The sequence below is a fragment of the Haliotis asinina genome, chromosome 5, assembly GCF_037392515.1.
Source record: "Haliotis asinina isolate JCU_RB_2024 chromosome 5, JCU_Hal_asi_v2, whole genome shotgun sequence".
Classification (NCBI taxonomy): Eukaryota; Metazoa; Mollusca; class Gastropoda; order Lepetellida; family Haliotidae; genus Haliotis; species Haliotis asinina.
Window position 1 is genome coordinate 46,886,174 of NC_090284.1, and position 20,367 is coordinate 46,906,540.

Genomic DNA, 20,367 nt, shown 5'->3' on the forward strand with positions numbered 1-20,367 from the left:
AGGAGATGAAAGTAGTCGAGGAGTATAGACAATGGGAGGGCGGGATCACCCCCATTAAGCCATGATATAAAAACTATTCTTCCTTCACTCATCTTAACTTATAAACCCCTCAATACGGCTTCTTTCATCTCCTCTGGAAAACAGTCTTTGCGTGTCATGTTTTTACAGGGGAGATAAAAATAGTCATTTTATGGGGTTTATAAATTAATATGGGTGAGGGAAACATAGTTTTTAATTTCATGACTTATATGGTTTGGTGCATTGTCTATACTACTATAGTCCAAAAGTGAGTCTAGACCCTCAGGGGCTCTGTATCTCAGAGCTCACTTGGGGCTAAATCAGTATATACAGAGCGATATATTTCTATCAAAATTTCCCATTTTCAGAGGCTTAAGCTTGACATATCGTGCCAGGATCGTGTAATTATGGATCCAAACATGCCCCTGATATGCTTATTGGTTTTTCAAGGCCATATTGATAGTCCTGAATTTCACATTAAACAACTATTGTTATATCCAATATTAAATTTGCAGCCGTGTAGCCTTTTGTGTTTTGTACCATTAGCTAGTGTTTTTTTCTGTATGCTGTGGAAGTACAACATCTGTCTTATTATTTACAACATGTTTCTGGGCTGATTCTTGTCCCTTCAACTGTTGGTACTCGATGGCAAGAAGTAACTCAGTGACATCGTGTTACTTATGATATTGAATTTCTCCTTGATTTTATGGAATATGAAAAGTTAATCCACGTCCATTGTATGTACAATGGCTTGTACGATCCTTTAATTTTCTCCAAGTAACCATGGGGAAGTATTAACAGAGGAAAGATGGGGTGTATCTGTTCAAGGCCTTAATGCGTTGATGTCTATGTCCAGGCCCCAATTTCTCGAAACAAACTAAAGTTTTTACTCAAATCTCAAACTGAGTTTCACAATTTGAAACGGCTGAATTTTAACTCAACTACATTTTTGACATATAAAACACAAACAAACTAAGTAATCTATTCACGAAACTCAAATTATTTCCTACAGTTTCAGTTTTGTGCCGACCCGTGAAGGTCCCGGGGTAGAATAGGCCTTCAGCAACCCATGCTTGCCATAAAAGGCGACTCAGCTTGTCGTAAGAGGCGACTAACGGGATCGGGTGGTCAGGCTCGCTGACTTGGTTGACACATGTCATCGGTTCCCAATTGAGCAGATCGATGCTCATGGTGTTGATCACTGGATTGTCTGGTCCAGACTCGATTATTTACAGACCGCCGCCATATAGCTGTAATATTGCTGAGTGCGGCGTAAAACTAAACTCACTCACTCACTCACTCAGTTTTGTGCCGATTTCAGTTCATTCTGAGAAATGCGTCTTCTAACATTTGAGTAAAATGTCAGACTTAAGTCAAAACTCAGACTTAAGTTTGTTTCGAGAAATCGCGGCCAGACCTCCTGATAGCCTGCTTGATATACTAAATTAATAATTTATAAACAAGCTTACGTCAAAGAACTTTGAAAAGTAAAACTACACGGTGTGGAAGTAGATGTGCGTAATGGAGGTTTAAGCAGGTTCCAATCACGAGAATTTTACAGATGTTTTGTTGAGCCAGCCACTCAGTGCGAACCTTTCAAAGGCTTCAGTATACTAGTATGTGAATAACACAATGTAAACCCAGTTTTGAGCTTTTTTGTGTTTGTAGTGGTAAAACTGGCTTATAAAATGTGTTCAAATACACACCCTTGATAAGCCATGAAAACATTTTAAAATTTACAAATGTTCCCCACCTATGGAAATATTCATATATCGAATCCAAGTAAACTTAAAAGAGAATCCGAAATTATATTACTTATACATAGGAATATATTGGAAATACTATGTATTTCCGAGGTATATGAGGGGCGTGTACGATACCAATACGCTACTTTTATGTAATTACCTGTGTGTCATATCTTTAACAATGTACTAATGATTGCCAGTGTAAAATATATCGGGAAATGTCGACATATTTAAAAACTGACAAAATGGCACACCATAATGTCATCTGGAATAATATAATGATACATTTGGTAGATTTTTGTTATATGGTGTGATTTTAATGACAATCCAACTCTATCTTCGACATATTTGATATCGTTGATACTATGTAAAGCATGGAGATTTTACTGTTGAGCAAACACTTTGTAATATAGCTGATATAAATAAGAGATACCAACCTTTTTTCCATGTAACGGGTTTTCATGCATATAGTTACCAAAGGTATATATGGTTTTCAAATGATATTGCTAACTCAGAAAAAACCCAACATAATTTGGAAAAGAATTACCTTTAATTTGTAAAGCTCAAATCATATTTCCTCATTAAATGCCCTTTCTTTTAAAACTGACCTTTGACCTTGCGACGAGCATATACAGACCCGTGTCAGCTATATTCGGACACTTGACATAGTTTCCATAGAGTTCCCATGGTATTTCAGTGTAGCATAAATAATTTTCACGAAGTGAGTTTGGGATGTCTAAAATTTAACAGGCACACGCAATTTCAGTTCATTTTTCCGACCACTAGTTAACTGATGACATCACATTTAGCCACTTAAGTATGGTTCCACAATACACGATTCCATAGTCCGCCAGGTTAAACTAGTTCTCGGCACTGTGCATATGTTGCTCAACCTGTTGCCATTCGATAAATAAGCAATGGAAAAATAAAAAGAAATTATGTAATTGTAGGTAAGGTGATTCCTCACAACCATGCAAAATCTGACTTGGACCTTACAAAAAATATATCCATGAAAATTATTTACGCTACCCTAAATTACCATGTAAGTCTATGCAGATTACATCAAGTGTCCGAATATAACTGGCACGGGTCTGTACGTAGTATTATTGTCCACAAATTTAAATCATGATCTGATCTGATCTATTTTGATGAAAATCGGTCAATCCAAACCAAAGTTATTAAATTAAACCATCCAGCTATCGATTAAAATGTTGACATGACTGACATGACATGTTGCACCTTAAAAAGGCCCCTGCACGATAGTCACGCGCGGTAGCTAATGACAACCGGCATGAAATCAAAGCAAACTCATTCCTGATTGTGAAAAATCACATCCCATTCCGTTATCAGAAATGCACCACTTTCACCATTTGGGGGTTCTGACTTCTAGACTTTAAGGCAAATTTTGAAAGTCCTATCGTTATGAAGACGTGGTAGTGTGTGGTCCTGTGCACAGAGCTCATGTTACGAATCATTTGAAGTGAAGCAAGGTTGAACTCGAACAGTCCTTGTATGGGTGACCGTATTTGACTCCTGGGAGTTTCTAGGATCTCCGTCCTGCCCCACAACGAAGCACATGTGATTCATGTGGTCGCACCTGCGAGCAATCACTTGGTGTTTGGAGAGTCAAACTATGAGCACTATTATTTAATGCTGGAGATATCTGAAACACGTGACGTCATAATCCTAGAGATGTTTGTAATGTTACGTAGTAATGCTGAAGATGTTTGAAAGTCATGCCGTAAAAATGTTAGATACATGAAAGTCGTTACGTTATAAATGCTAGAGATATCTGAAAGCCACAAGTGAGTGAGCGAATTAGTTTTACGCCGCACTCAGCAATATTCCAGCTACATAGCGGCCGTCTGTAAATAATCTGGACCAGACAATCAAGTGATCAACAGCATGAGCATCGATCTGCGTAACTGGGAACCGATGACATGTGTCAACCAAGTCAGCGAGCCTGACCATCCGATCCCGTTAGTCGCCTGTTACGACAAGCATGGGTAATTAAGGCCAATATTCTAATCCGGACCTTCACCGGTAGAAAGTCATGCCGTTATGCTAGAGATGTTTGGAAGTCATGACGTTATGCTGGAGATGTTTGGAAGTCATGACGTTGTGCTAGAGATGTTTTGTTATCAAATATACTCACACACGTGAATATTTTTTTCAGGGGTGCTCTAAATGTGATTGGTGGATTGAGGTCATGTGACATAAATCAGCTTCAAGCCTTTGCCGCGAAGACGATAGAGATATATGGTGGCAACGTGGGCAGCTGGAATGAACCCGTTGTCTCCGATATGGGAATAGTGATCGGTAGGTTGGAAAAGTATTCGTGTCAGGTCCTTTAGAAGTGATTCTTTGCGGATTTGAAATGACGTGTCCTGGTAATATCACAGCGGAAGACACCAGAAAATAGCTTCACGCGTTTTGATATCCTTACATTTTGACCTTAATGAGTATTCCATTGGTGATTAACTCGTGTCTTTCCGGGACAAGTCGAATGATGTTATCGAAAGGGACAAGTGGTGACGAATCTGAGAACACATGTAGATATCATACACACAGTGATGTTATACAGTACCAATCGATATCATAGCGATATACTATAAGTCACAGGTAACTAACAAATAGTTTGAATGCTGTATGGCCAAATGAAGGTAGTTTTCAAATCCCTGGATGAGTGTACGTCTGTTGTGCAAAAATGACATTTGCAACAGTTTTAATAGTTTCGGAAAATCAGAACATTTTATTAAACTTACTACTTCTTTCAAATCCATAGATTCTAAATTTATCGATATTTTATCAGAATGTGCTGAAGATGTTTGAAAGTCATGACGTTATGCTAGAGATGTTATAACATGTATTCTTTGACAACAGGTGGATTAAAGGCCAACCAGATAAGAATGCTGACAGCCAAACAGATTGCAGTCATAAACACAGAAGTGATTCCATATCTCTCAAACGATGTCATGCAGGTACAGACAACATTTAACCTGAAGTTCATTTTCAGATATAGCACACAATAACTATAAATGAAATACGAGTTCTGAAGGAAACATAGCCAGGTTGTGGTTTCTAGACTTACTATCACAAACAACTGAATATTAACTACAGAGAGTGAGTATGACTTAACGCTGCTTATAGCAATATTGCAGCAAAATCACGGCGAGGGACACTAGATTTGGGCGTCACATATTGCACCCATTTTAAACTACAGTGCAGACACCTGGTGGCTGCGAACGATGTGAAGTTGGTCCGTCTTGTCAGTGTTAACATCTTGTGCATGTTGACTTCTCTGGGTTTTCGCTTCTAGACAGCCCCGTGATTGTCGTATTTGATTTTACTGCCTATCAGGGTCTGAAGAAACGAGATTCGGTAAAATTGGTTTTTAGCGACCATGTTTGTCGTAAGAAGCGACTAATGGGGTCGGGTTGTTAGGTTCGCAGACTTCTTCGATGCATTTCATTGTGTCGGATTCCCAGATGCGTAGGTCGATGCGCATGGTGTCAGTTACCATATTGTCAGGTCCAGTCTCCGCTGTTTGCAGACCGCCATCATAGAGCTGCAATATTGCTGAGTGTAGCGTTAACCAACAATCAGAAAAGGTGACTTAATGGAGCTGGTGATCAGACGCGCTGATTCCTCCCCATCCTGTTGTTAATAACATCGATCACTGGATTGTTTAGTCCAGACCCTACTATTTACAGGCTAACGTCATGTAGCTGAAGTACTACGGAATGTGACTTTAAAAGTGAAAACAAAACAAAAACCAGCCAAACAAAAAAAAATCTATGTCCCTCGACAATGTAGTACCTTACTGTTGTTTTTCTTAAACAAAACCGTAATGTTTTTTAAACTAACCATCACATTCCTCTCTGTATTTGTTCAGTCGTTCACAGCAACCCAGATGAACAGGTTCAGCTCAAACCAGGCAAATGCTCTCACTGAGGAACAATATCGCCATCTCTCCGCAAGCAAAAAGGAGGTTATCTCTGGCAAAGTGACCACTCCATTCAGAGATTATCCCGCAGGTAAATATATACTGAACAGCAAAAAAACCCGCAAATCTGATATTTTTAATTATTTATATAGAAGATATAAACATAAACGCTAACTTTGTGAGATTTCGTTTTTTTAAAAAAATGCGTTTCTTTTGAAAAAGCTGTTAAGAGGGGAAGCTTCATTACCAACTTTGAATTTACATTACATTATGTTTGCTGCAGTAAAGGAAGTGAGGGTTGTGAAGTGTCAGGTGACGTAACTCAGTGTTGAGTCCCACAAACCCATGATCGTGGGTTCGAATCAGCGATTGGGCCTAGTAATGTTATGTTTGATGGACCATCTTTGGTGAGTTTTAAAGAAATCCGATCTATATTAATTCAGGCCTCGTTCCCACATCGGCTTCAGGTGTTGAGATATACATGCAATACTGTTCAAAGGATCTGCCTGTGAAAGTTGGCTGTGGCCTTCGGCAGCTTGTCGTAATAGGCGACTAACGGAATCGGGTGGTCTCTGACTTGGTCGACGCATGTTATAGTATCCCAGTCACGTAGACTGATAGTCACTGGATTGTCTGGTCCAGATGCAGTTGTTTACAGACCGCCGCCATATAGCTGGAAAACTGCTGAATGCGGCGTAAAACAACAAAAGTGTGATGAGTTATGAAATATACTACCGTTGTGGTGCGGTGTACTGAAATATAATATTTTTTCAGGTGCTGCTGGTCTTGCTCACTTGACAACGTTATCCGCACTGCCATGTTTGATCGGTGTCTTCCTGCGCTTTTACTAGTACGGTGTGTATCACAAGGGGCTAGTCGAGTATCTATGATACGGATACAAACACTCCAAGAAATCACAGGTCGAAAACTCATGGGTTGCCACTGTTAAACAATGAAACATCTGTGAAAACGTCTTGTGTTGAATTCCGTGAATTCCAGGCATCCAGACTCTCCAGAACTGAGTGAGAAATATTTAACTGCCGTGCGCAAACATCAAGGCAAGAGAATGCATACACGTGGAAATTTATTCAACCAAATTACTGAAGGTATCAAAACAATACTGGCTGTACACACTAAGAAATTAAGGGCCAAAAACTTATGCGACAGCCAAATAGGAAACCTAAGTGTTCCTTTAATGTTTTCAAGTTTTCATCACCAGCTTTGAATAGCGCTAGGAAATCTAATAAAAATTAGGAAGGCTGTCATGACGTTGTGTTCCATTATTTGTTTCTCTCAGTACAGGTCACCACCAAATAGCTATTTCATCCTTATTTCGTTTTGAGCGCCTAACAGGCTTGGGTGTATGCGTTCTATCACCCGGCGAACGATGGATGTATGGGAAAGTCTTAAACGTTTGTTCACGGGCACTCATTAGTGAAACATGACAGATCATGAAGTTATCAAAGACACACTGACTGTGATTAAAATCTTTGTTGTTTTTACATTTTGTGTGTTTGTACATTTTGTGTATATTGTGTGTTTTATGCGTCATTTATCTAATTTATGAAATATTGTGAACAATCGGTGTTATAAGCTGCCTAATAACTCCGTTGAATCGTTATTTGTTAATCACGGTTGTGAACTTCAGCATACATTTCAGACATGTGGTGTTAGAAATTAAAAAAAATGTTTTAGACCGCTATTTATCGAGATGAGCATAACCCATACTAACCGTAAATTTTTACTCAAATAATTCGATCTAACTTTGAATGCTCCTTTTACTCGTGAAGTAAACGTAAAAATGGCACTTTATTGCTCAAGTCATAGGTGATGAGCAAATATTTCTAAAGTTTGCAGCCATTTGCGGCGATCAAGGTAAAGCCTACAGTATTAACAGCTTGACATAGTGAAGATAGTTTCGAGTTTTGCTATATATACATTAGGTGGTTTTTATTTATTTGTATTTTAGAAACAGGAATAGTATACAGTTTAAACAAACAGTTAACAGAGAGAAACGAAAAAGTTATTTCTTTACTGGAACACTGAATATTTTTAAAGAAATACCAGCCCACCAGTGTATGTAAGTGCGAGTCCTAATATTTACTTTTAGAAGATAAAGCCCCTCCTATCTATTTGCAGTTCCTTTCTAATATAAATTACGACTGAAACGTTCTTAAGCAAGTTTCATTCATCCAGAAGAATTCACGCCTCGGTAAAAGTTTAACTTTATTTAATAAACTGACTTTATCCGATCAGCATTGTAAATCATAATCATTCAAACTGGTATATATCAGTATCCTCTTTTTTCGTTAAAGAGTTGCCGCTCTTACTTTAACCTTTACGCCCATATGGGTGCATTTTGACTTGAACCGTAGAACATTCAGGAATATAACGTGACTTATACACATGAAAGAACTTATTCCAAGAAATTCCAGTTTGAGGAATATGTAAATTGGAGCCTCACGTGGTGCTGTTGTGCAATTTCTTGACCAAGACAAATATTTTGACACATGGTGCATCAAACATATATTGCATTGTACGACTCATCCACACTTTAAACTCATATTTGATAAGTCAATAAATTTAAGATAGTCGTAAGAAGTTACTCCGGACAAAAGGTTGATATAGTTACATGTGTATATGTTAAACATAACTCTGTTTCAATTTCAATATTAATTTTGAGTACTTTAGTTTGCGAATACGATTGTTGGTGCTCGTTAGGAAACATGTTTGTGCATATACATTGTACTATGCAATTGTCATTAGAATCCAGTCATTTCCGATGTGCATGTCATTATTTCATTTCTTTAATAAATCATTGCCATTTGTCAAGAATTCTTTGTCGTTTCTGTGCAAAAAACATGAATGTATACTGAACAGCAAAAGAAACGCTAGTTTCGACAAAAACCAAATCTCATGAAAGTACGCTTTCATGTTCGCGTCTTCTGTATAAAAACTTCACAGAAAACCAGCGTTGCGTTTCTTTTGCTGTTCAGTATAATATGTATTCTGCCCAAAGTTAAAGTGCATTTATAGATTGTCCGTTATATAAACATTGTAAATTACTGAGGGTCCGTTCAACCCGAGCCAATTAATGGGTACTTCCTTAGAGGCATTGGGTGTGGCCAGAATGGATTTCGTGGGATGCCTTTACAATGCTCTGAATTGGAGCCAGGATGTTCTTGTTTGTCATTTGCCTGCTGAGTCTGAAGGATGGATACATTTATAGAACTGAAGATCTCACTTATTTTTTTTTCAGTTAAAATATCATCTCATTCAAATATTGTCTATCCAATGTCTTATTCCATTGCTGTACATTACTGCACGAAACAAACACCCAGTACATGATCATGATGACTAAGTGAGATATTTGTTTTCAGTCTAATGGCTGATATAACTGCACCAACCAATATCCGCGAGTATCCAGTGTGTATCTTTTATACCGATTAATACCCTTGTGCCTGATCGAAAACGGCGCCAAAGCTAACTGCAAATCGCGCTGATGAAGTTCAGTACTGGCGTATAAATCGGGCTAATAAGGTCGTGACGTCATGTTTACTTTCCAAAACGAGGCAGTGTGTGTATTATTGGAATATACAAATCCTATGGGGAGACCGTGAATCTGTGCATTTGAACGGATACGTCTTAATGCATTTACTGTTGTGTTAATTGGAGAAGACTTATTCTTTGGCAACGATGGTCTTTATTACACAGTGAGTATTCAAAATATATCATGAGGTCCGTGGTTCATCGTCTGTCTCATCACACTGTCAGACAGAATAAACAGACAAAATAAACACTCAGTTCACAATTCGTTCCTATTCAGAAGATAATGAGATCTTTTCCACTGAACCCTAAACGAGAAGGGGTTGTGATTGTGGAGCATAACAAACACAGCCCACTCGTGGAACAATTGCAGCGATATCGGTAGTTTAGCGGTAATAACATAAACAGCCTCCCAATCGGAAGCAATGTCATTAAAATGGAGCTAAAAACAAAACTCACCGAGACGGGTGCTCCTTCCAGTGACGCCGTGTTTTGAGTTTCCGGACGCGATCGACAAATCACGGAACGGAGCCGAGAAATCTCTGAAGATGGCCGAGCGTGTTTCGAGTATTACCGACATTGCTTAAGATAGGAGCGTTGTGTTTATGTTATTACCGATATCGCTGCAATTGTTCCGCGAGTGGGCTGCGTTGGTTTACATTTGAGATGCAATTCCTTCAAATTTGCTGTAATTCCTTCAGCTACTAAGGAGGCCTGGTGGTTGTGAGAGTTGCATAAGTATTTGGGGAATTGTTGTGGGGGTATGGGTGTGGTTGACCATCCAGTCTACTTAGTCGCATCCTTTGGAGTCAGTGAGTGAGCATGGATTTACCCCGCTTTTCAGCAATATTCCAGCAATGTCATGGCTGGGACACCAGAAATGGGTTTCACACACTGTACCCATATGGGGAATCAACCAAGGTCTTCAACGTGACGAGTGAGTTTAGTTTTACGCCGCACTCAGTAATATCCCAGCTATGTAGCGGCGGTCCGTAAATAATCGAGTCTGGACCAGACATTCCAGTGATCAACAGCATGAGCATCGATCTGCGCAACTGGGAACCGATAACGTATCAACCAAGTCAGCGAGCCTCACCACCCGATTCTGTTAGTCGCCTCTTAGGACAAGCATAGTCGCCTTTTATGGCAAGCATGGGTTGCTGAAGGCCTATTCTACCCCGGACCTTTACGGGTCTCAACGTGACGAGCGGATACTTTAAACATCAGGCTACCATGATGCCTCTCACATCCTCTGGAATGTATGTAGTACACCAAGAGTCAGCACAATTTAGTTCATAGACCTGATGAAAGCAATTCCATTGATCACTCCATTCCGATCCATTTCGGGTAGAAAAAATTGGAATAATCACCACCAAACATTTTTCGGAACTCCGATCCTTCCCTGGCTGGGTATTTGTAATACACGACACTGCCCCTGTTCAGAAATCCAGACCACCAGCCATACGTTCCAACAGTTTGAATCAAATGATCACATCTTGCCATAACGGCCATATCTACTATGGCACTTCCTCCAGTCACGTGTATCACATCCTTCTCCTTTAAAACATCCTTTATAAACTCAGCGGACGTAGAGGCGAGGACGAACGTCACGTGACTATACTTGTAGCGGAAGTAGTTCATTGCACGGTGAATATATTCCACAGGAGCAAGTGCATATCCAAAGTCTTTGAAATGTTTCACCACAAAGTCCCCTCTTCGGTAATGAATGCCCACTAAGGTGACGCTCGCGTTGACTGACCTTTCCTTACGAATCTTGTTAAGAATACCATCAGCTGATGCTTTCGTAGAATCTGTGAAATCAAACTGACTCCGAATTTTGTCCTCAACGTGAGAGAAATATCGCCAAGACTGCAAGTAACGCTCTATCCTCACATTTTTATTTGGGTCGAAATCCATCAATCTTTGATCGAAATCACATGACTTTTTTTCGACCAATGTCAGATAACCACTTAGTGACTGTATCTTCAAACGTTCAGCGTCCAATTTGAAATGTTTCACCAGCGGGTTTCCTTCATCGATGACAACAGTCATGTTCTTTTTGGAAGCAATTCCATAAATTGATGCATAGGTAAACATCGCGTTTCCAAGACGACCAGATTCCATACATATAATGAAATGTTTGGACAGGTTTGGGTTCGAAACTCCAAACTCCTTTAAAGAATACCCGCCACGTAGAACGTCATATTTCTGACTTAATACGATCAGCACAGTTGCCGCAATGCCAAATAAGGCAATATAATCCTGTTTTCGTCCTGAAAATATCATATGAAAAGTATATAAGTTTCATATTCATCCGTACCAGCAGTATATCGAACACCGAACAAGAGCATTCGACGTAAACATTGAAACAACTTCAAAACAGCAAATGAAAAGTTGACTCGATTTAATGAAATCTCATAAAAGTAAGCGTCAAAGTTCAGGTCTTCTTTTACAAAATTAATACACATTCCTTACTTTTTCAGTTCCATTCATCTCACCCTTGAAGATTGTTAACGGGCCGCCTCCATGAAGCTGGAATATTACGGCAAGGCACAATATACGTATTCCTTTCTACAGAAGATCGTGCACAGGTGCTCCAAAACACAACTTAAAGACAAAGTCATCAATATCTCCCGCGACGGCAAAATACTCTCCATAATTATGATTACAGTATGTCACTGTATTGGGTGTGCATATGAGTCAGTGAGAACAGCGTATTGTAAGGTTTATCGTTCTGCTTCGGAAAAGAACATTACCACCAAAATCAGTCGAGGTCGAATTTGTTGCCACGGAAACGCAATATTTTGTTCAGAAATCCAAACCTACCAAAAAGCACTATTATACCACCGCACTTATGTATGTGCCAAGTTTGATGAAGGAATAATGAATAAAGTTCCGCTATGGAAATTAAAAGATGACATCCTCACATTCCCAGCTTAAGTCATGTTTCCATGGGAACTACAAAAAAATAAATTCATGTCTGGGTCTACTCACCAAAAGGCACATCTAGGGATCATGTTTGATATATGTACCAAGTTTGATGAAGCCAGCACGTATGGTTTCCGAGATCTGCGCCGGACAAGATAACATTCTCATAGACACTGTCTAAGTCATGATTCCATGGAAACAGCTAAACTAAAGGTCATATCTGAGTCTAACCCCAAAAACGCACACCTAGGGATCATGATTGACATGTGTACCAAGTTTGGTCAAATTATAGTTTTGGATATATGCTTCGGACAAAGTATTGCGAACGCACGAACGAAAGGACGGACGGAATTCGTTTCTGTATTTGCGAAGAAATATATAACATCTTCTGAAAACATCTGTCACGGATTTTCTCCGCAAAGAGAGCAATCAAATCGCGTAAACAGGATGTACTCTCGGGGCGCGATTTCCTCGTCCATTGTGCTTAGTTAAAGGAAATATTTCAGCATATTTCGTCACATTTACAACATCATTCGACTGTGAAACAGTACCTAGAGTATTTCCTTTGGCTGCGAATAGTACAATATTTACAACGTCGAAAACAATTGCAAGCATAGAAAATATTTCACCTCTTCTAGAAAACAACTTCCAAAGGACATCTTGACAGAACATTTCGTACAGCCTCCTGACCCAGCACATCAACAGCAGCAGTCCAAGATCTTCACAGATACACCTGGTCATAGACAAGTTCACTCGGTTAGAAAAGGTGAATTGTCTCTGAAGTCTGCGGTCACGGAAATATGTGAGGTATTATGGTAGGGGTGGGTCTGGAATATAACATTTGAAATATTGAGTCATTTAAAGGGCTGGGGGGACCTGAAATAGACAGGATTATAGTGATATGTAGTTATCAATATCAAAACATGAAAACAGCTAAAACGTATAGCAGTTCAATAAACGCCCAAATAGAAATCAGTGGCAAGGCATTCTGTTTAACTAAAGTATCAAAGCCACCTCAGTTGTCCAATGCACTCAGCGTCTGACCATTGAGTGGGGTCAGTCCCCGGTCGCGACATACCAAGAGGCGTTAAAATACGGTATTTCCTGCTTTCCTGGTTGGCCGTCTAACCTCACGGTACTAAGTGAGTCAGAACGCTGTATGTGAGTGTGTGTGTAGGGGTGGGGATGTGTAGGGGGTTGATGTTGACTACCTGAGTGAAACCCAAACTACTTATGAGTATATACTCATATCATATTGGTTGTATTTACAATTTACTCCTTGGATGTATAAAGACTCAATGAGTTGCCTCCCTTTCACCGCGCATTTGTAACCTCATTCCACATGCTCTGAACTCCGTGAACAGAAAACTGGCCGGTCAAGTGGCACTACCGTTACTTTATAGGTCCAGACGGATCGGATGGTCAGGCTCGCTGACCGGGATTACAAATGTCATAGTATCCCTATTGCGTAGATTGATGCTCATGCTGTTGATTACGCGATTATTTACAGGCCGCCGTCATATAGCTGGAGTATTGCAGAGTGCGTCGTATAGCAAAAAACTAACCAACCAGCTCATAATGTCAATCACTGGTTTATCCAAACTCGCTTACAGACCACCGGCATATAGCTGCAATATTACTGAGTGTAGCGTTAAACAACAGCAGCAACAACAACAACAACAAACCTGTTTCTGACGCTGGTTGTTGCAGGTCAGGGACGGTGCTTTCAGGCTCGCTGCGTCATTGTGCCGTCGATACGGGTTGTTGCTCACAATGGCGGCGCAATACTTCGATTGTTTAGAGAAATATTCCTGAGTACCACGGTATCAAACCAACAAAGACACTTCGCATCTGTACACCACAGTACCCCATAAACAGCAGGAACCTGCACACACGTGCATTCTAGGGACTGATGCAGCTGAAGACGTTTGCAAATACCGAGGAATGGACCTCTCCAAATCGCCGTTGACTTGAGGGTAAGACTTGGCCGTGGACTTGATCAGTCATGCAAGACCCGAGGCTGTTGATACCGATACAAAGGGTCTGGAGAGCAGTAAAGTGGTTGGCAGAGCGATCTTGGCACAAAGCAGTATTTCAGTACAGTGTATCCTTGTTTTTTAGCTGCCCGATCTGAGGCAGATGGCATGCGTGACTGATCTGCCATGTGATTGATTCTATAAATGTTGTATGAAAGCCGGGATGTTGTGTATGTGTTGCCATGGCAACAATCGACCGTAACGCCTCAGTGTGTGCTCGCATTCACGGTGCAAATGAAAAGAGTCACTGTTCCCATCCAAAATCCATCCAACAGGGCCGTTTTGTTTAAAATCTTGAAAATATATATTTTAATACAGTCCAATAACTAAAACGATTTAACGAGAAATTGACCGAGTTTGGTAATATAAACTCATGGTGAAAAACAACACACTAGTTGCAGGACTAAACTATAATTTGAGCCAAATTGGGTTTTATGAAAATATAAAGCAAAATAAATAAATAAATAAAAACGATTAAAAATAATAATAATAATAAATATACGGAAGTTAAATGACGAGGGCTCTATGTCCGTATTACTTCCGCACCTAATACCGGGGAAGGAAAAGTCAACTGAAAGTACATGTACATCAATAAACGGTTTCGACTATCCGCCCAGCAGGCAGTCACGTCTCTGTGCCTCAGCTGATAACACTGTGCTTTGAGTGTGATTTACAAACTAGGAAATAAACTTCGTCACAAATATAAACATTTGCCTTACCGTACCCATGCGCTACCTGTCCTTTCAATTGCGAGCTGTCAATCAGTGACAAAGCAGGTTCGTCCATTGGTGTTCCTGTCTGCGCATGTTCAGTTGATAACAATTCTCGCCACAACCGGTGCTAATTACATTCCGGTCACCCAGTTTACCCTGACAAGTGCAGTTTGATCAATACGCTTGCTCTGTCTCTTTAATTAAAGAGTCAATAGACCAAATTAATCTGGCATTGATATTCCATGGAAATAGTGAATACAGTTTGTAATGACTTTTCTTTCTTCTTTTTAGGGGGTGGGTGGATGGTAAACACTATCTTCTTATATTCTTTGCGCATGTTTACTTTCCTCCGTACAATCCAGTGATCAACAGCATGAGCACAAAGATGATAAGACCCCTACAGTGTATGTGTAAAGTTTGTGACACCCCACCCTCACTCATTTATGCTTCAATTCTCGATTTATCCTTCAAACGAACCTTAAAAGAGGTGGAATTTGTTCACTACACTGTGTTTTACTACACTTCCTATCAGCGATCGCCAGTGTCATCACGGGACAAACCGAATGACTACGGAAAGGGGCGAGTGGTGATTGTCTTACGGGAACATGAAGTTAGAAACGGATTTTGTTTGTATGTGTGTGTGTGCGCGTGCGTGCGTGCGTGCGTGCGTGTGTATGTATGTATGAATAATTTTTTCAGACTCGGGTTTCAAATCTTAAAAACATGAACACCTAAACCAACATTTTTCCATATTTCAGCCTCAACTTTGACTTTTCTTCATATTCGGGTTTCGGCATTTGAATCCCGAATCTGAATAATATTTTTTGGATTCGGGATTCAAATCCCTAATCTGAATATTTTGTTCAGATTCGGAGTTATGACCAACAGTGTCAATATACATTATCTCACCCCTTCAAATGTACTAAGTGCTCCATTGAGCCTGGCCATCTTGAAAACATAAACAACAAATGTACAGTTTCCCATGTTTGAACCTCATTCAAATCCCGAATCTGAATACTTTTTTTCCAGATTCGGGATTCATTTTGTCACTGAAGTGAGTGAGTGAGTGAGTGAGTGAGTGAGTGAGTGAGTGAGTGTGTAAATTATGAAACTCCCTGAGCAAAGGTCAGTAAAATAACTAATTTAATTTAAAACTAGTATTGAACTCTAAAATATTTAACTATGTATAACAATTGAATATTAAGGCAGGCTATATACATGTATTGCCAGCAGCTGAAGGTAGATCACCACGCTTGGGACCATGGGGACTTAGAGTACTTTTGCATGTATGGACCCTAGCTGGATTTAACCCACCCCTTCAGCTATTAGCAATTTAGATAATCTAGCCACAAATTTAAAGAACATGTATACCACGATTAAAACTATTAGCAGGTTTAAATTTACCTTGAATGCTTTGGGACTTACGTACCCTCTCAGGAGGACAATAATTTTACAATACTTCAGCACGTTTTGATGTACAGCCACTAACCATTTCAGTTATTCATCTACACTGCCAATGATAAAATATTAATTAATTTTATCTTTTTACAAACCATATATGAAAATTAGCCAGTACTTCTATGTCTTTTAAAGGTCACGTGCAACCAAAAACTCTAACATAATTAAAACATAATTATCACTTGTTCATGACATTGCCGATTGTGAACAAAAAACAAATTATAACAAAATCATACGTGTACAATCGCGAATCAAATGTGCAATATTTTGTAATTGCTTTAACTTCCCTCGAAACGAAACATCTGTGAGAACGAACCCAGTCACAGCGGGTGGATGTGTACTCTATTGTATCGAAGTCTTTTCATTGCCTGGTTCATTTGCCGATACACTGGCGGTTCATTGCGTGTGTATATAAAGACGGACTGGTTGATTGGCACTTTAGAAGTATGGTGAGTTATAAGATAGTACGACTCCTTATGGGTGACAAATTGTTTTATCGCATACGATGCGTCGTTTCGATGTGGAATCTTGTACCGTTGTCGAGCAGGGGTTATGTTAGGATTTGTAAATACATGTTCTCTTCATTTGCGTTCAAACCAGTTAACAAATACCAAGATGGTGAACTACTGCGCGACTGGAAACTGTCGTTCGTCCAGGTACAAAGCAGGACTTAAAACGGACAATCTGAGTTTGCACCGTTTTCCACTTGATCCAGTCATCCGAGAAAAATGGATGCAGTTCGTTTGCAAACAAACATCATAACATATCATGTGTACAATTATCACACCTGCCTGTCTGTGTAACTGCATAGTGTGACAGAGACAAAAAGCAGTGTATTTTGTTCATGTTGTATAGCCTGATGGGTGTTAAGTTCAAATTGCATGGGGTCAGTGAGTGAAGTTCTGGACTCCATATTGTGTCATTAGCAGACAGACAGGCAAACACTTAGGCGTCAATAAAACAGATATTGAGTTTTGTCTGTGATAGAGACTTTCTATCACTATCAACATATTATCTATCTTATGCATTGAAACATTTTAGTTTTCACATATGTCATATTTGGGATTACACTCTCTTATTAAAGTACAAATTCCAGTACTTGTTTGGATTCGAATCCGCACCCTCAGAGTCAGGCACCTAATCGCCAGCACAAAAGGTCAGCCGCTTAACCCCAAATATGGCACATGTTGCATTTGACCACTTTCTAAAATGGCATTGTGTAATGTACATTTCTAGATTTCAATACTGATTTGGAAATCTAGAAAAATAAGATAAAGAAAAATAATAAGTGGCAAAAGACAAAACCAAAATCTTCAAAAGATCGTAACCAAAGCAAAATTTACATTTAAGAAGTTTACATTGAATTGTGTCCAAATGTAACAGAAATAACTGTGGAACATGGCAACATATTGTTGAAGGTCACTCTGTAACTTTCACGAGACACGGATATTTCTATGTAAACCAGAGCTCTGACTGTTCTTCGAAAAATATATTAATATACTCGCTCGAGGTCGCCCAATACGAGGAATGTTGCCGGCGATATCTCTCCCAGAGCTGTGAAACGGTGCTTTGGTGAACATTCATGCGTCGGGCAACTGCACGTTGAGACTGGCCAGCTTCAAGGAGACCAATGCGATATGACGGTTGGCTTCACGTAGACGTGGCATGTTGCGTTCGTCAACAATATTCCAAATACAGGATATAATCGACAGACTGCGATCAACCTTTTATACCCATCGTTGAGACTATTTGATCCCCAACGTTCACGTGCATTAAATGTTAACTGTGTATTTTGTGAAAGTACACGCCGAAAGTACATGCTGTTAAATACGCCGTCGAGTATTTTACGGATGGTGCGTTTTGTTGTGATGTTTCAAGACATAAACACCATATGACTCGCAAACAGAGCAAACCCTTTTGTAAAATGAATCACGTTTAATCCATTGCTACATGACAATGCAATTTTCATTATGCGTTTCTTTTTGGGAGAGTATATAAGTCATAACATGCACAGGATGTAATGAACGGTATATTGCTCAATCAGAAGATTTGAGAGCCCGGGTTCGTGTCCATAAACAACAAGTAACCCGAGACCTGAAACCCGATGTATCCCACTGAGTGAGCATCTAGATGCCTGTGCCAAAGGAAATGATATTACATTCATAGCATTTCCTTTTTACCCGTGAAGGTCCCGGGGTAGAATAGGCCTTCAGCAACCCATGCTTGCCATAAAAGGTGACTATGCTTGTCGTAAGAGGCGACTAACGGGATCGGGTGGTCAGACTAGCTGACTTGGTTGACACATGTCATCGGTTCCCCATTGCGCAGATCGATGCTCATGTTGTTGATCACTGGATTGTCTGGTCCAGACTCGATTATTTACAGACCGTCGCCATATAGCTGGAATATTGCTAAGTGCGACGTAAAACTAAACTCACTCACTCACTCATTTCCTTTTTTATCAAGTTCAAAATTCAGACAAACTAAAACGATTTTTAAAATAACACTACTTCTTAGATAAGTTCAAACAAAAGTTAAACCATTGTAAGCTTTGAACTTGTCACTCTAGAACTCAATTGTCCCTACTGTGACGTCATAATGTATATGTAAAATTTGACGTCATACTGTAACTGCTACAATCTCTCTGAAGATACATGTTGGAAATACAAGCATTCTATTTGCATTTACGACTTAACACCTGTTATGATTTTATTCACATTTTGTACGCACCTACTACCTACCTACTCGCACGAACGCACGCACACACACACACACACACACACACACAGACAATGCCGAATCCATTTCTAACTTCATGTTGCTGAGTCTTTCACTGTTACAACTCTAGCCAGCCTCTTGTGAAACTACAAACACACCGTGCACCACAGCAGACATTGTGTTCTCTTTTTAACAATGTCCCTGTTGCGATTACACTGTGGATTTTTTCATTTGGAATCAATTGTTACGTGTCGAATCACTTGAAAGAGTAGATAAATTATTCATAGATTTGTATGAGTAGTCACGCCTGATATAAACAGGCCATAACCTTCTATACGTGTTGCACTCGCACGTAAACGCAGCCAGCTGACCTAACCATGCCTCAACATTACTAGTCCACAAAATAATTCACTAGCCCCGAATTTTGACTGTAACTAAACCAAAAATAACATAGGTGAGATACTGTCGACAGGAGACTGGTTTCATCATTAATCTGCTAATTTATCGTTTTTATTTTACATTTGACAGGGTGCTTTTGTTACAAAATGACCTTATGAAAATTCTCTAGCCATTGACAGTGGAGATTTACTGAACCGACTGGACAGATGGGTCAGTGGCTATTTCGATCTTTTTCCTCCGGGGGGAGGGAAATTGATGTAAGCGACGGTCCAACTGCTTTATGCGTGTCTGATTCCTCACTCAATGTGCACCGCGACAACTTTCAACAAGTTACCCTGCTGTATCCTCATTGACAAACGGTCACAACAAAATACTGCAAAATACTTTGCGGTGATTGCTAGTTTAGAACAGCATTATTTGTGTAATCTCCAAATGCAACAGAAATTGACAAGACTGGCTATGACGGGATAAAACGCCGTGAAAAATGTTATATTATCACTGCATTTCCAACGTCGGAACACGAGGCACTGTAAGCCCCGGGCAATATAGCATTGATGAAATAATTAAACTCACTTGACATATCAGCCCTTGTTATTTCCATCGACTCAACTGTTGCCGCATTCCTCAACTAGTGCTGCATTCAAGAAATACGTATCCTTGTACCTTTGACCTTATAGTAATAAAACTAGGGTAAACCTGGCTCTCCATTCGCATTTTATCGCCAGTTTATAAAATTACATCCGTGACTTTATTGATACCTTAAAAATACCGTACAGAAATTAACAGTTAGCTATAAATATAAATGTTGCGTTTTGATAAGTAGTTCCCAACATATGGATTTCTTTTTATTCCCCTCAACG

General features: G+C 39.6%; 2 protein-coding genes across 2 annotated transcripts in view; one reads left to right on the forward strand and one right to left on the reverse strand.

Annotated features, from left to right (window-relative positions):
* The window catches only part of LOC137284702 (otoancorin-like), a 35,421-nt gene extending 26,880 nt beyond the window's left edge, over nucleotides 1-8,541 (forward strand). Inside the window, exons 22-25 of the mRNA XM_067816615.1 lie at nucleotides 3,940-4,082; nucleotides 4,647-4,744; nucleotides 5,659-5,800; nucleotides 6,484-8,541. Coding sequence (XP_067672716.1) covers nucleotides 3,940-4,082; nucleotides 4,647-4,744; nucleotides 5,659-5,800; nucleotides 6,484-6,560 — 460 coding nt within the window. The 3' untranslated portion in view covers nucleotides 6,561-8,541. The remainder of the gene's footprint in view (nucleotides 1-3,939; nucleotides 4,083-4,646; nucleotides 4,745-5,658; nucleotides 5,801-6,483) is intronic.
* Nucleotides 8,542-9,491: 950 nt separating this feature from the next.
* On the reverse strand, nucleotides 9,492-15,003 carry LOC137284195 (galactoside alpha-(1,2)-fucosyltransferase 1-like). The gene is made up of 3 exons (XM_067815919.1): nucleotides 14,939-15,003; nucleotides 12,813-12,916; nucleotides 9,492-11,528 (listed from the first exon to the last, which is right to left on the reverse strand). Exons 2-3 carry the CDS (start codon nucleotides 12,880-12,882, stop codon nucleotides 10,579-10,581), a joined length of 1,020 nt encoding a protein of 339 aa, XP_067672020.1. The 5' UTR covers nucleotides 12,883-12,916; nucleotides 14,939-15,003; the 3' UTR covers nucleotides 9,492-10,578.
* Between the last annotated feature and the right edge of the window lie 5,364 nt (nucleotides 15,004-20,367).

Bases quoted from the DNA above. Each gene is read 5' to 3' on its own strand.
- LOC137284195 (XM_067815919.1), bottom strand. From the start codon at position 12,882: ATGTGCTGGGTCAGGAGGCTGTACGAAATGTTCTGTCAAGATGTCCTT. The intron at 11,529-12,812 runs GTGAAATATTTT...TGATATTTTCAG, and splicing joins GAAGTTGTTTTCTAGAAGAG to GACGAAAACAGGATTATATT.